This window comes from Cebidichthys violaceus, unplaced genomic scaffold (genome assembly GCF_023349555.1).
Source record: "Cebidichthys violaceus isolate CVI_PGR_0920_01 unplaced genomic scaffold, fCebVio1.0.p SCAF_12, whole genome shotgun sequence".
NCBI classification, from domain to species: Eukaryota; Metazoa; Chordata; class Actinopteri; order Perciformes; family Stichaeidae; genus Cebidichthys; species Cebidichthys violaceus.
Window position 1 is genome coordinate 10,015,344 of NW_027176285.1, and position 15,991 is coordinate 10,031,334.

The window sequence follows — 15,991 nt, forward strand, 5'->3', positions numbered from 1 at the left end:
ACACACACACAATACGACCTCCTCCCTTTCCTCCACACCTCACTGCTGAAGGTGACATTTTTTTCCACAAGCTGTTACGACAGTGAGATGCTAAGTTTATTTTTTGATTACAGCACCGAGTGTTTACCCTCATTTTCAGTCATTTAGAAAAGCTAAAATGTGGGGAAAACAACCCGCTCATTGGACAATTACTTCCGTTTCGTTCTGGGTTAAGGAAAAGTTGCAGATCAGCTCTTTCCAAAGGAAAGTATGCAGGAGTGTTTGGAGCTGTTTTACAATCAGCTCACATCCACACAAGCCATATACGCAGAAAAATGTTGTTTTCTTTTGCAGGATGCCGCCGTTCAAGTTCTAAAATTACGAGTTAAAGCTTTGACTGCATTGGGATGAATGCAGCAGCAGTTGAATGTAAAAGGGGTTCCCTCTGTGTAACAGTGTGTGAACACTAGGTGGCAGTCTCTGGCTTTTTATCAACCACAGAGTGGACCCGTTGGAAGCATCACCAGTATGTTATAATGCAATCCAGTACAGCAACACTACAAACTAAGGCCTCAAAAGTTCATGTTGATTTGAGAACAATAATCTGTCATTTTGTATGGCTTTATATTTCTCAGGCATAGTTTTTGATAATTGGAAACACTGACAGACTGTTGAGCTCCAGGTAACGCAGGTTTGGATATTCCTTCAGAACATGGACACCAAGATGTTTTGAGAACCATCGATGATCTAATCATTTTAAGGGATTTGCATGTTTTTTGACAGTGGGGTTAATCCAGAGAACCTGAGGAAATCCCCTGACCGAGTTAAGTTGATAGCATGAATCAATGAGCTACTATGCAGCACTGTACCAACACATTTCTGCTGTCAACTCTTCCACACCGACCCACTGGAAAAAATGTCAGTCCATGAAACTGATTGCTGTGCTTTACACAGTAAGACACATGTAGCCGTCCAGCTACATTTACAGTAACACAAAGTTCTGTACACCTCCCTTTTGCCCTTGGCTGTTACACAACCAAAAGTGTGGCACCCAGGTTTCGTTGTCCAAGCCCAAATTGGGCGGTGCCATGTAGCTTTGCTCCCACCTCTGGCATTGACAAGGTTGGCACCTTCACCCCTGCCCAACCAATGGCCGTCACAGCTGTCCCGACTTGTCTGCTCAGTGAGCATTGGAGGGACAGGCAAGGACGGGCGGAAGTGTTCTCATCCTCCTTTCCTTGTCCTGTATGGAGGACCCGGTGGCACCGGCACTGTAGTTTCTCCTGCTGACTTTTATCAGTAGTGACATGAATGTACAGAACTGCCAGGGCGCATCCACCCAGTTGCTGTCAGGTGTCGTTCCCGCTAACACTCCACCTAGCCCCTGACCTCACAGGCACCCGGTGCGCCTGTCTGTTCGCCTGCCTGCTCTGCTCCCCCTGCACACCTGCGCAGACACACACATATACACATGCACGCACTTCATACACCGACTCAGATTAAAGCCTTTTCCCACATAGGCCCAAAAGAGTTTGTGGCTTCTCATGCACCTCTCAGAGTGTCTGGGTCCTGCCCAAAGCCACCTATGATAGAATATGTTGTAAACGGACGTGATGAGAGTCCAGGTGCTTTTGCACTCCTCACATGTACCAGCTCACAGGTGCTGGCAACTTCCTCCCTGAAACAAAGAGAAGACCGTCTGTGAAGCTTGTGATGAGGAATTTCACTGCCTATTACAGCAGGCAGAGCAGCATTTGAATATTTCATATCTAAGTCAGAGTTATGAGATGACGCTGAAGTGTGAAAATATGATGTTTGACTCTTGGCTTGTGAAAGGCAAGTGTGGTCACTGTGAAAAAAGATGGTCAAGGTTAAATTTGCTTTGTGGATATAAATAGCCCTTCAGTGATGTCCCCCTGATCTCACCGTTATTATTTATTAATCGTCGTCATGATCTGGGGAGCAAAGCCAGCCTCACCATGCAATTTCAGACAGCTGAAGAGAAAGACAAGAGGAGGACAAATGTCTATCCAGAATTCTAGAGCCTCATAATGAAGACCAATAGTTTAGAGTGTAGTGAAACAGACCTATTTGTTCTGTGTAAAGACGTCATTGCCCTTTTGTTAAACTACCATATTGAGGATTGCTGACGCTGGTCTTAACAAGCATTGTTCTTGCCAGGCTACATCAGTGGTTGTGTTCCCGTCATGACTCTGCCTTTTGTTAAGTATTTTTTTTTTTTCATTGACATGTTACTCTATTCTACAATTAATTTGCACCAAGAGAACCTAAGACTTGACAAGTGACACTGCACATGCCAAATAAAACTGATATTTGGCTGTGAAATTATTACAAAATGTCAGAAGTTGAAAGTAGTTAACTCCTATGTCCTGGCTTATTATAAAATCGGTTCCTTCTGTTGCTGGTTTTTTTTGCTCCCCTGTTTTGTCCCCCTTCTGTTTTGTCTGCACAGTTTTCAGCTGCTCAATCAGTTCACCCTCTGCTGCACCTTTCAAACTTCTTTCCTGCAAATGAGTTGTTGGACACAGTCCCTTGAGCTGCGTTGACGACTCACTAAGCTAAAACATATAGCAAGTACATGTGACATAGTGAATTTAAATCCAGTTCTTCCATTCCCTCTCTCTCCTCCCTGCTTTAGCAGGATGTCAACCACTGCATGCAGTTGTTATAATGCAGAAAAGCCTTGTAATGTCAATGTGTTTTAAATAATGTATTAACATGTTTTTAAACTCTGGTATCAAAGTTCTGATTCTGCAATATTTGTATCATGTTTGATTACTTTTCTCTGATGAATCTGTATTTTTATTTTGGTCCATGGATTGTAGACTGGAGGAAGTATTTAAACCCTCAGATGTGTGAAAATTAAAATTCTTATATTTCAACATTTTGGCAAATGTGCTCATTCACTCTCTAATTGAGAGCTAGATAAGGATATTCTCATATTGTCTGTTGAATGTGAAGCTGGATTCAGAAGTCTTTTAGCTTAGTTTAGCATAAATACAGTTTAATATGTGTTAAAATGACAAGCTGTGGTTTTATGGAGGGTTATGTGGCAAACTATTTCTTGGCCAGGGGCAGTGACTGACTGGTATCTACACTGCACCCTGCTGAGAAGTCACATATTCACCCCGTTTGAAGTGGTGATAGGTGGATTATTATTTATTTTTTTCCTGGCAAGATTCACAATTTGTTTATTTGTTTGTTGAACAATGGTGATCTGTGTCATTTTGTATTTTCTTCATTTGTTTTTTTAAATTCTGAAACCTGCATGAATCCGATATAAAAGAGGAATGGAAATAGATCAGATCAAAAGTATTCTGTTAAAAAGGTAATTCAATTATTCCATTTTCATTTGTTATTTTTTTATATGTTGCGGCACTGGGGAAGGAATGGTTGGTTGATTAATTTACTTTATTTTTTTTGTGAATTATAATTGAGATATTTGTGTTATGTTATCTGAAGGCAACACGTAGTGAGGAGGAAATAGTTTTGACTTCCTCCGTTTAGCAGTCCAAGTGTCATCACTTAGGTATACTGTTCCACCTGATTTTAGAGCGTTCAAATTGTATTACAAACCTTTTAAATCAGTTTTTTTGCTGCATGTCATGACTGTGTTGTTAGGATATTGCCCTTAGTTTTAAAAGCATTATCTTTTACCACAGAACAGCGAGATCGCTCTTTATGCTTGGCTCTCCGCCAACCAAAACCAAATGAGGCGTCGCACTGGAGCTGAGGTAAAGAAAGTACATTTTTAATGATTTAGCATCGAGTGCCTTTCTACTCTATATTCCATCAACTCATTTCCATGATTTGTAACTACTTGGTGGCTAGAATTATTCCTTCGGGAGAATAATTCCTTGGCACAGAAGCAGACACTCAATTGAAAATACACACTGGGCAATTTTAATTTGAGAGGACACTGAAGAATGACCCATTTATTTAGCCTGTTTGATAATCAAAGCTAATGGATCATTTCAATTTTCTTAACTCTGCAACTGCTAAAAGGAAATGAAGAGAGGCTGACTGTGCCTTGTAATTTGGATATATGAAATGAGGTGATTTATAATTAAATGGAAGTATAGTTTTGTGATCGTAAAGCTTAATTGAGTTATTTGTAAAGAGCATTTTTTCCCCCTACTGTAATGACGTGAGATGAATGTGCACTTCTACAAATATAAAGCTTTATTTTTAAATTATTGCTACTACTAAAGAAGACCAAGATGGTCATGTGTGTGTGTGTGTCATTGCCATAAGGAACTGATCACTATGCAGTCACAGATCTAAATCTTTAGGTGTCTCAGATCTGGAGCAAACACAGAGGGGCCCAAGGGCATTACAGGTGCATCATGATGACGCACACCGCTCATCAATGTCCTAGTCCTTGACAATGTCATTCTAAACTCAGAAAAAAACAGATGCTTCTGGGGTCTGTTCAGCGAGGCAGGCTTGTTTACATTCTCCCTTTTCTTACTCCTCCTAATTCTTTCTGGCATTCTTTTTCCTCTCACTCCTTTGTTTTGATGGAAACTGGTATCTTATTGGTGGAAACGAAAAGAGAAGTTGATTGATCAGGCTGGGGGGTATTGATCAAGCTAATCCTCTGCCGTGACCCTTGACCTTCTGATTGACAGCAGCCCCCATAATGAGGCCTCAGAACAGAGACCATAGGATAGGGGGTTTTGGGAAGGGCATCTGTGGGGAAAAAAAGAAAACCCAAGGGGATGGGTAGCGTACACACACACACACACACACACACACACACACACACACACACACACAGCCCGGCTCAATCAACTTGGTGCCATTGTTACATTGCAATGCCCTCGATAACCCCAATTTGCATAATCGGCTTTTGCATTGTTTGGCCCAGACACATTAAGGTGCAGCATTGCATTGTTGACTGCAAATCAGCACGTGCCCTTTGTTTGCTCATCTCAATGTAGCATTATGTATTGTTTACTTATGCTGCAGCATGTGTTTTTCTGCTTACTGACTTTACAATTACACTAAACGCATTATGTTTCCTTTCCCAGCCGGAGTAAAATATACATTACATCTTACGCAACACAGTGTGTCTACAAAAACTACAATGTTGTTTTCACGCTCCACAAAGCACTTATTTACGACACACCCAAAGAAAGAGCATAAGGTATATATGCTCTTTTCAAAGTCCACTGCATTTTGTTAACGTTGTTTACCAACCACATTCTAGACATTCCAGCCATTTTTCTCTTTTTATAGTTGCCTAAGGACTATACCTCCTTAAATGCTGTGGGACATTTGTACATTAGTTTTAAAGCGCTATACTCAGAGAATTCTCTTCCGTCAGTCTGATTAGCACATTCACGCTAACACACTTCACACCGTAAAGCACATTTGCGTGCACAGACACACAAACTATGCACCCCAAACGCAGGCCTCCACCTACTCTGTGTGGCCATATCCATTTCTGCAAGTAAATGTGCAATTCCTGCAAATGCAGTCCTATAGCACTTGTGTGCAAGTGTCCTCACTCGTACACTTTGATGGTACAGAAATGTGATGCCTGCGCATTATATAAATCTGATGCTTTATGGGCATTTGGAACATAGCTTTCCTTTTATAGTTAAGATGAGTGTAAACATGCCCTGCCAATGAAACACACAACGTCAAAGATATTGAGCAATAGGGCTTGGTTGTAATAAAACAACGGAAAGCTTTAATAGGTGAGAAGCTTTGAGATGTGCTCACAAAGGACACACAAGAGAATGTTGACAGGGACTTATGAAGGGCTTGTCCAGCTTTTGACAGCGTTAGTTTTAGACATTCTTGCGCCCACAGCTCAGTAGGATATAGTAAATATTCATGTTTTAACTAAAGATGCTTAGGCAAACTTGTTAGCTTATTTACATTGAGCAGATACAGTGCAACATTAGCACTCATTTGGAGTCCGACTGTGTTCACCTGAAGAATGTTTGTTCTTATTTTTAGCTCTGGTTTGGAGTCCAACGAGCAATATCTGCCTCTTTTTGCTAAATGGCCCACCACAAGCTTTTCGCTTACATTGTCTGGCTGTCATTTGGAGCTGAAAGGTTAGTGTAGTGGGTTTATCAGAGCTTTTTTGCAGGCCGTAAAACCAAAACAATTAGTAATGAGCGCAAATTCGAAAAGCTTTGGCCACATACGTGTCTGTATCCATCCGTGCATGCATGGTTTGCGGTTCATGAGTTAGGGCAGAGGGCATGGCTTAAGTATAAGGGACGGGGCTAACCCTACACCATTGACACAGAAACTCTCTGCTGAAATCGGTTTATAACATATGGGTGGGGGCGGGGCCAAAACACAGGGGGCGGGGCAGAATTGGCACGAATGAAAAAGGAACTGCTGAGTGTATGAACATAAGGCTCATGAGTTTGGCCATGATATGTGAATCTGTTTAGAAGACCTATTATAGTGTAGGTATAATTGAGGCAACTCTCACTGCCACATCTTTTTTGTAAATTGGCATGAACGCAACACACAACTTCACACTGACACACTTGACCTCCATGCCAAATTTTTGCCTCCTAAGGCGAAAACTGTGACGGCCAGAGTGTGGGGAATATTTTTGTTGACCGACCGACAGAACCATTATAGAGCTGCTGTTTGCAGTTTAAAAGACATACGAAGGGGAACTACAGAGTTGGACATTAAATCTGTATGTTCATTGAATTCATTTTAGTTTAAATGCATGGAATTATTTCATAATTTTTTAAAGGATTTTTATTATAGCAGCTTAAAAGTTACAATAAGTACCTATATTTTGATTAAGTTAAGGTTTGCCCATGCTGTACTTGCATTCATCTTAAATCCGGAAAGAGCTGCTATTTTTCATGCATATCTAATTACTAAAAATGACTTTCCTTTTTGCACCATGCGTAAAATGTTCCCATAGTCTCAGGTTCCCCAATTAGCCTAAACCATGCCTCTATAGACATCAACTCTACAGAAGGTGTTGAAAAGACATAAGGCGCTTTAGTCTACAACACTCAGCTCTCCAAAAAATTCAAAAGGGGTTAGATATACCGTAATTAATCATTTTCATGGGTGTATTTTACAACGTGAAAGCCTATACAGTATACAGTTTATTTTATGTGAGGAACATCTAGCAAGTGAAAGAAGGAGGATTTGAGTTCAGTGAGTTCAATTTGTCCATTTGTAATAATAAAAATTCACTTGTGACAAACTGGTCTTTGCACTCTCTTCCTCAAATCTTTACTCGCCCTACAGCAATCCTTAAGTCACCCTAAATGTTTTAATAAGTCCTAGCCATTTTTCTTCCAATGGGCCATATCCCATTCACCTTACCAGACATTTTTCCACGCTCCCTCACCCAGATGGATCAGACTACATCAAGCAAAAAGCTTCAGAAATCTTCCAAGAAGTTTTTTTTTTCCCCTTATTCCTTTCTTGGAAAGCATGCCGTTTCAGCCATAATTTGGTGAACTGAAGGCCTCCGCCAAATTGTTGTCAGTCCTGGGGGCTTGATGCTTCAACCTGGTTAATACCACTGCAGAAACCACTCTACTTCGTGTTTTTTTTATGGACAAGCGTCACTGCAACTGTATTTCAAGTAGGCCGGCTAATGAGCTTTTTAACCATCTCCATATGGACGTGCTCTAACGTCTAGACGGAGGGGCAGTAGTGGTGGCAAGCGGTGGTGTGCTGACAGTGCCGTACTCTGCACCCCTGCACATATAATTCTTTACCACAAGCAGCAGCGTTAAACCAATGGCAAGCCTTGGTTGCCGTCAGGGACCCGTAATGGATTATTGTTTACCACACAGCTCATAACAGCGGCTAAAATCCAGGATGTGAAGATGATGAAGAACATACTCCTCATGTGCATTTACATATGTAGACAGTGATGCGATGTTCAGCATGGTTCGTATTTCCCAAAGAATTTAGTTTTTCCCTACGCGGTATTCCTTCTACACTATTTCATATTAATAATTGATCTGCACACACAGACAGTGCAGAATTAGTGGCATGCAAAGAGAAAACTTTCAAAAACGTATCATACTGAACCGTCTATATTATTACGCTTCCACTGAAGTGGCAGTAAACTTGTACATCTCACTCGGTGAATTTTACTAGATTGTCTCATCATGTGTCTGGGAACCATGTGTCATCGCTGAGCAAGAAAGGTTTATTGGGTAACTGTTTAAGATTTACTGTACATGTGGATACGATTGACAAAAGCATTGATTTATGTATTTATTTGGCAAAAATAGCACACAAAGAAGCTTCAATAGTCATACTTAAAAAAGAAAAGCAAAAGGATGAAAAAATAAAAACAAAGATTGGAATAATTCGTCAAAGTTTTAAGACAGAGAAGTTTATGTTCCCAAGTTGAGATGCATTACTATAAAAACCATGAAGTGATATTATTCTATACAAATAAAAGTCTTTTTCACATTTTTTTTAAAATTTCTTTTCTATGCTTTGGCTCTCTGAAGCAGATCATTTCTAAAAATGCCAGTCCTGCATTGAAGTATGGATGGGAAAATTATGTTTTTTGAATTCACTGTAGTAGTAAGATACCTATTTTCTGCCACCGCTAACTATACATTCATGAACTTCATACTAGCCCAATAGTCTGACAACTTAAAAGACATGCTAATGGTAACACCCATGTTGTTTGGTCCGCTATACTAGAGCACAAAATGAACAATCACAGAGAAAGTTTGATCATGCATCAACTGCCAAGTCTGTCAAATAGATCTACCCATTCAACCACACAGCTTACCGGACGGTGGTGGTAAAGTATCGTGCCATTTTTTTTGCAAACCAACATTTAACTAAAACAAAATGAAGAACAAAATAATTCAAAGTTTTGGGTTGTTTTCTTTGGCATTACAGACTGTACAGCAAACATTTAGACAATTAACCAAAAAAGCAAGCGTGGACAGAAAACAGAGAAGGAACTTGTATCCATGTTCCTCTGAGAAAGCGAAAGTTTGTGGATGGTGGTATGTACAGAGGCGTGTATGACTGCATTATGACTTCAAGGTATACCGCCAATAATATGAGAGCTCAGTCTTTAGTTAAATTCTGCCTTAAAGGTGCAGATAAGTGGACTGATGTAGTCGACTGGGGTATAGAACGACTGGATTCTCTGTCATACCTCGTCGCATCCTGTTCCTCCTCTCCTACTTTCTGTTGCTCTACAGCTGGAAGCTATAACTAATAAATAATGTAACACTTGGATAAGGAAAGATAAAGGGGCAGACTGGAAAGTTATGAGGTGGGATAGGGATGACAGAGAAATAAAGAATGTATTATATCTAGCAGAGTTATATCTGTAACTTAATCATCTCTCCGAAGTGCATTTGTATCAAAGTAGAACACAATCATGTGCTTGAGTTAACTTCTCCATGTTCACTGTGATTCAGAATGATCTTCTATCTGATTTAAGATGATTATTTGCTGATGAATTTGCTGTGAATGTAAATTAAACTCTCGTGGAACACGTGTCGTTGGTTTCATGCATCTTACCAGACAGTGCTCTGACTATGACTACTATTTAATGAATCATTCTGCCAACACTCAGATTATGTTTTGAATATCAAACTGTAACACAATAGCAGTCTCTTTTTTCACTGTTCATATATATATATTATGCCATTGGCCGCCCTTCCACGCTAAGTGCATATAAATGACAGCTGTCATAAGCATTAGAAAAGATTAAACCCGATTTACGCGAATGTACATATTTTCTGTAATCTTTGCGATATTCTGTTTAAAAGTAACAAACAACACCTACGTCTCAGTTAGCACATCTCTTATTGGGTAGTGGTTACTTTTTACCAGAAGCTGCCTGCGTGACAGTTTTCATGGAATCACTGAAAATTCGACCTGGTATGAGTTTGTAGGTAGCACAGGATTATACTCTTAAGGGCTTTAATGGGTATTCTGTAACGGCATTATATTTAGAAAGAGCCGCCTTTTTACAAGGTCCTGGCCACTATTATGGAATCCGACTGTCACTACAGCTTTGGTTTTATTGCCCTTTCACATTTCTCATTCAGATTTACCCCCTATATTTACTGTAAAGCTCATCTGTAGTATTCTTAAATGTGTGAACATTGTTGACACTGTATCATTTTACTCTCCAGATCATCCACACACACACACACACACACACACACACAAAACGAGGCAAAAGCATTTAGGTTTGCACTTTAGAACAGTCACAGATTAAGCTGGATGCATTAATGGATTATAGGACAATGTTTTTTTCCTATTTGACTTGCACTGCTCCACAGTCACTCTGACGTAGTGGGATTATTGTACAATACTGCAACCACTTTTTCTCTAAACAAAAGTGATAGGGAGAGCAATGGAAGTATCACAATGCAGCTACAGATAAAGTTTGAGAGTGCTTATGATCTACATGCAATTAAACAAAGTTAATATAGTTTATTTTCTTAACACTTTGCCATTGATGGAGTCAACAAAACAACATCCAAAGAGACATCAAATGCACTTATTTTTGCTCCAATCTCTCTGTTGAACGTTAACTTACTGAGCTCTGTGTTTATGGGACGTGCTCATATTTTACCGCTCCCACCAAGCTGTTACTTTTAGAAACACAGATGTAATCTCCCTGGGTCAAAAGTGGGGAAAAAAAAGCCCAAAACTGTTAATGCATTCATACAGCGAACGTGGATAATCCTGACAGTGTCACTTACTGTTACAACTCTGAATAAATATAATAATATAAACACGGTTAAAGATCAGTCCATACCAAATGGCGTTTATGCATCTAAGGATACAGGTTTGGGTTCAGGCAGACGGTTGCATGACAAGGTCAGAGAGTGTGACTCAAGTAGTGAGGGAGTCTCTTGCATTTTCAATTGGGTGAAAAAAGATGTTATTGTATTATATAATAATAATAATAATAATCATTTATAATTATATTTTCTGCTCCTGCATCATACGTCTTTTATGCCAATTATTTTTCTGATTCGACAATGTCAAAGGTTTGTGTTTGTCCAGTGGTGTTTTATTCACTGTTGCCCTCTCTTAACACCATGCCCCTCTGTAAGGGTTGCAATGTATTCTGCTTTATGGACTGACTCAGATTTGCAGCAGGATTTGCAGAATTGCACAGGGGCTCCGTGACCTGAACCGTCACGGGTCATTAGGTTAAGATGGGATGTTGTCTTCCTGGACCATCAAATCCAGGAATAACTGTGAATCAGCCTGCTTTTAAAAAGGAGAGATATTGTTACACTCTTTCACCGGCAAATGGTAGAGCCAGAGAGGCACACAGTTTGAACTTTGTGCACGTTGATCGGTCCCTGCCCTGAGGGGTTTGGTGGTGGGTGCAAGACTGTACTAACACAATTCAACTCAATCTCCTTGCATAACCGAAGGATGGCGAATGACCTTTATGTGAGCATGTTTCAGGGTTCCCCTCCACCCCCCCTTCAGTCTGTACATAGTGTACCAACCTGAACGGATGCTGACTGTAAGACATTAGGTCATCTTTTCTATCTTCAGCACTCATGTTCCTTTATAGAGAGAGAGAGTGACAGTCTGATCCTAGGTGAAGAAGTGAAGAATGTAATTACAGGCCTCGAGAGATGTCTTTCACCTTCTGTCACGATACTCTGGTACCTTAGTGGGTTCACATTTCCATTTCCCTTCAGTGTTAACTGATGAAAGTTCCCTTGCAATACATTACAACATTAAATCACATTTGAGTGTATGATGCAGCGGTATTTTGCCGACTGAAAAAATAATGGCCAATTGGATAAAGAAAAAAAAGCATGCGTTTCACCACGAAGTGTGCATCAAAAGCAAGCAATCTCATGGGAATCAGGAGTCTTTGAGACAAGGACCCAAACAAAAACTCATTCTAACAGATGGAGGTGTTGCCACACAACCACAACTAACGGGAGAATGGGGTTTAACAACCTGCCATGTGAAGATTTGGACACACAAAGTTATCCACTGTCTCCTTTGACAAGATTTAAATGTGTGGTCCATGTGAAACTCTGCTCCCAGCAACTTCCAAGGTCAAACACCTCCCAATATGTGATTTCCCCCGCTCAAGACACAAAAGGAAATATGTGGCCCAAAGTCGCAACACCATATGAAAAAGAAAGCAAATATTTAATGTTTGTTCTCTCTGTCCTTTATGGTAGGTGGCAAGTTTTGGCTGTCTAAACACACATTTACAACAAACAACCGTGGGAGAACAGAGAGGAAACACCGACATTCCAACTGACTGTCTCTATGGAAAACCATTAAAAGGTAAAGTCACGCTCCGCTCAGTGTCAAAATATCCTCAGAGTAACAGTAACATTGACCAAAGGACTGTTTTCATTTCACTCTGCAGCTGAGACTTACGAAAGCTTTGTCACCAATCTCAAAGGCTTATGAACTTTAGTCGAGAGTGTGGTTTTGAAACACATCCATCTCTTGACGTGGCAGTAAACATTAGGCTGTGTGAGTCAACCTGAAACTTACAAATCCCTTACATTTTTCTCTTTCAAATCCCTTTTGAAAAAAAAATCTTTGTTTAGCAATAATGAATTGTTATAAACTTAGACTGGAGCTAAAGGGGTTGGCCAGATTAAAAAAAAATCAAAAACAAAACATACACAGGTAGAAAATACACATAAGTGCACTTATTGCCATTTTGCGGTTTAAAAACCTCAAGCGCTGGCTTTTAATTAAACTGAAAGAAGAAAGGACATATGATCCATCAAATTAAGTTAAGTAAAGAAAGGACAAGAACTACTGTGGCTTTGTCAATGTTCTCCCATTACTTCTTTGATCTACTGCATACTTTATTTTGAAAGGACATTAATGAGAAACATGACTTTCACGGGGCAGTTAGGTTTACCTTTATAGACTACGTCATGCTTTGCCAAAGTTGAAATGAAGAAGTCCCAGGAGCCTGTGAATAAGCTAATAGTAGTCTTTGCATAAAATATTTGAATTCCTAAATTTGCATATTAATCCCTTTCGATTAGGCCTTCAATTATATTTGTATATATATACATATATATATATATATATATATATATATATATATATATATATATATATATATATATATATATATATATATATATATATATGTATGTATATATATATATACTGTATATATATATATGTATATATATATATATATATATATATATATATATATATATATATATATATATATATATACTGTATATATTAATATTACAAAATAAAAGCTTTGATACCTAAATTATATTTGGGACAAGCTCTCATTATGTAATACAGGGAACTAAGCATGTATTGACAAGTACTCATCCGTTCTTTTATGTAGCCCATATCTTAAGGAATGTCACTGCGAGGGGGGATTTCACCAAATATCAACAACGGGGACTGGAATCATCATTTCATGTCCTTAGACTGCTTGGTTATGGTCCTGTGTAGAGGACTTGGTGTAAGTATTGGATTGTTTAAATTGTAACCGCTAGAGGGATACATATACGCCTTTCAAACTCCGTAAACACCATCCTATCACTAAGTGCCATAGGGAGAATTGCCGTCAGCGAGAGTTGCCTACCTGTGTGACTTCCCACTTTGAAAAAAAAAGCACAGCCCCGGAACATTTGAAACACGAGTTGTTCTTAAAAAGACTTAGAGAGAAACTGCCTCTAAAGCGGACGGCGAGCTCTGACTCCTCCAAGTGTATCAGCTTCAGGCAATCAATGAGGACCGCGGTGCTTACTTCTGCAGCTCTCTGTCCCTCTTTCTCTCATTCGCCTTACCAGATATTATAGTGCATTTGAACTTTTGTACAGGCATACAGGCAAGGGGAAGTTTGGATTTCATTTTTTGATCACAATTTACCTCTTGTTTCCTGTAATAAATATGAGAGGTCGGTTTGTTGTCACTTTTCTTTGGAATGTAATATGTGCCATTTCTTATGCTGTTTTACGGGTAGGATAAGGAAACAACAAAAAGGTGTGACAAGAGCTTGGCGGACAACTGTGGATTTCTGCGAGTAACTCCTACCGTCCAAAGGGGATGAGGGGGGCATCGGCCGGACCCCCCTCTTGATTGATTACTTATTAGTCATCCCTTTGGCTAAATGGGACCCATTGAAAAGGCACAGTGGAACACATACATGAATCAAGTATTCCTGTGTCCCCTGAATGTCTCCAGAGTAGTTTTGCTTAAGAGAGGGGGTCGTGGCTTATAAAGAGGGAAAAACAGCATAGCTTTATGGGTTTATTTAGACAGTTTCTACGGTTTGACATTCTACAGCTGTAAGAGAGAAGGAACAACTCGAGAGGATTCCAAAGAGGAGAACATTGTGGACATATATTTTTTTGTAGTTATTCCGTTGTTTCTTTTTTTTTTTTTTCTCTTATTTTAAATATTTTTTTGCCATTACCTCTCCCGAAAAATGAAACTTTGGACATCTCCCTGGGTGTCTTGCCTGGTGATTCTCATATTGTGTTTTGGATCAGAGTGCGGGACAGTCCGGAGAAAGGGGAGATCCAAGAGGGAGTTGGTGCGCATTAGGGAGGCGAAAGCCACCATCCCAGGGGCTTGTGCCACACGTCTGCCCCGGGGCAAACGCTCTTTGCCCGGCTTGGAGCGACGGGTGCTTCGCCAGCGTCGGCGCTCCTCTCAGGCGGAGGAAAACTCTCCAGACCGGGGGAAAGCTGTCTATTTTACCGGCAGGGGAGATCAGCTACGGCTGAAACCTGGCGTGGAGATACCCAGAGGAAATTTCACTCTTGAGATGTGGATCAAACCGGAGGGAGGTCAACGATCACCCACAGTGATTGCAGGTAGGATAGTCTCCACATTCTCCATCATATTGTCAACCCAACTCCTTTTTATAAGTGCAACTTAAAAACTGGCGACTTAAATTGCAAATTGAGAACTAAACATGCAAATGTGTCGTATTTTATGCCAGTGTCATGTAGTCTAAAACAAAAGCAACATGCAGTTTCAGCGAGTTGAAAATGAGTTCATCTATCAGACTAGACAATGATGTAATGCTCTGAAAAGTACAGTGGATAATTTAGGTAGTGCATGCATTGGGTCACTGAAGATTTCGATCACATTTAAGTTTGCCAGTTTACGGAGAGAAATCGCTGCGACATGATTTTATTCTCCGAATTCATTTTCCTGTAATTTTCCCAGTTTAAATTGCTGAGATCCGTGGGTTATGATCATACAAGTGCGGGGAACAGCCAGCAGCTATAGGCTACTGCATCATTTGACCGGCAGCTGATGTCACTGTGCGTAAAATGTAATTTCTTTAAACCGACCAGGCTATTTTAAAACTATGATGTAATGGCCAAAACTTTGTGAGCGAGCACGTTACGTCAGGCACAAAGCGGGAGAGGTCTGTCGTAGAGGTAGACGCTCAAAGCGCGCAGCTCAAGCCCGCAAGCTTGAGTGTCCCCCAAAATCGACACCTTTGGATTGGCTACCGGAGTTACGGGACAGGACTGAGAGACCCAGGGTTTCCCCCCTGTCCGAAAATGTGCTTTCATTTGTGTGCTTTCATGGTCACCGGTGGTGTTATGCAGGCCTACAGTCTCTCCAAAACACAGACTAATGTGCGAAATCATGCGTTATTCGGAGCGTCTCTAATTTAAAGCACAATCAGTGATGCTGCATCCCTGCGCAGAGGAGGACACACACACACACACACACACACACACACACACACACACACACACACACACACACACACACTTGAGTAGATCCCTGTAGTCAGAGGAAAGCTTGACACTTTGAAGTTGTCATCTGTGCGCACTCCTTTTTCTCCTGCATCCATGCGTAAAGGAGCACCAGAAAGGTGTTAACACTGTTCTGCATCATCTGGTTCGACCATTAGCGCGTTTGTGCATTACAGTATAAGACTGTTTTATGCTTTTCCTTGCCGATAGGGAGCGTTGTATACACAACTCATTGCCTGCTACAGTATACTTGTGCAGATGGCTGCCTTTGAACT

At 40.3% G+C, this 15,991-nt stretch overlaps 1 protein-coding gene across 1 annotated transcript in view; it reads left to right on the plus strand.

Annotated features, from left to right (window-relative positions):
• Window positions 1-14,368: 14,368 nt before the first annotated feature.
• pappaa (pregnancy-associated plasma protein A, pappalysin 1a) overlaps window positions 14,369-15,991 on the plus strand; it is an 88,257-nt gene continuing 86,634 nt past the window's right edge. The window contains exon 1 of the mRNA XM_068706299.1: window positions 14,369-14,813. Coding sequence (XP_068562400.1) covers window positions 14,423-14,813 — 391 coding nt within the window. The 5' untranslated portion in view covers window positions 14,369-14,422. The remainder of the gene's footprint in view (window positions 14,814-15,991) is intronic.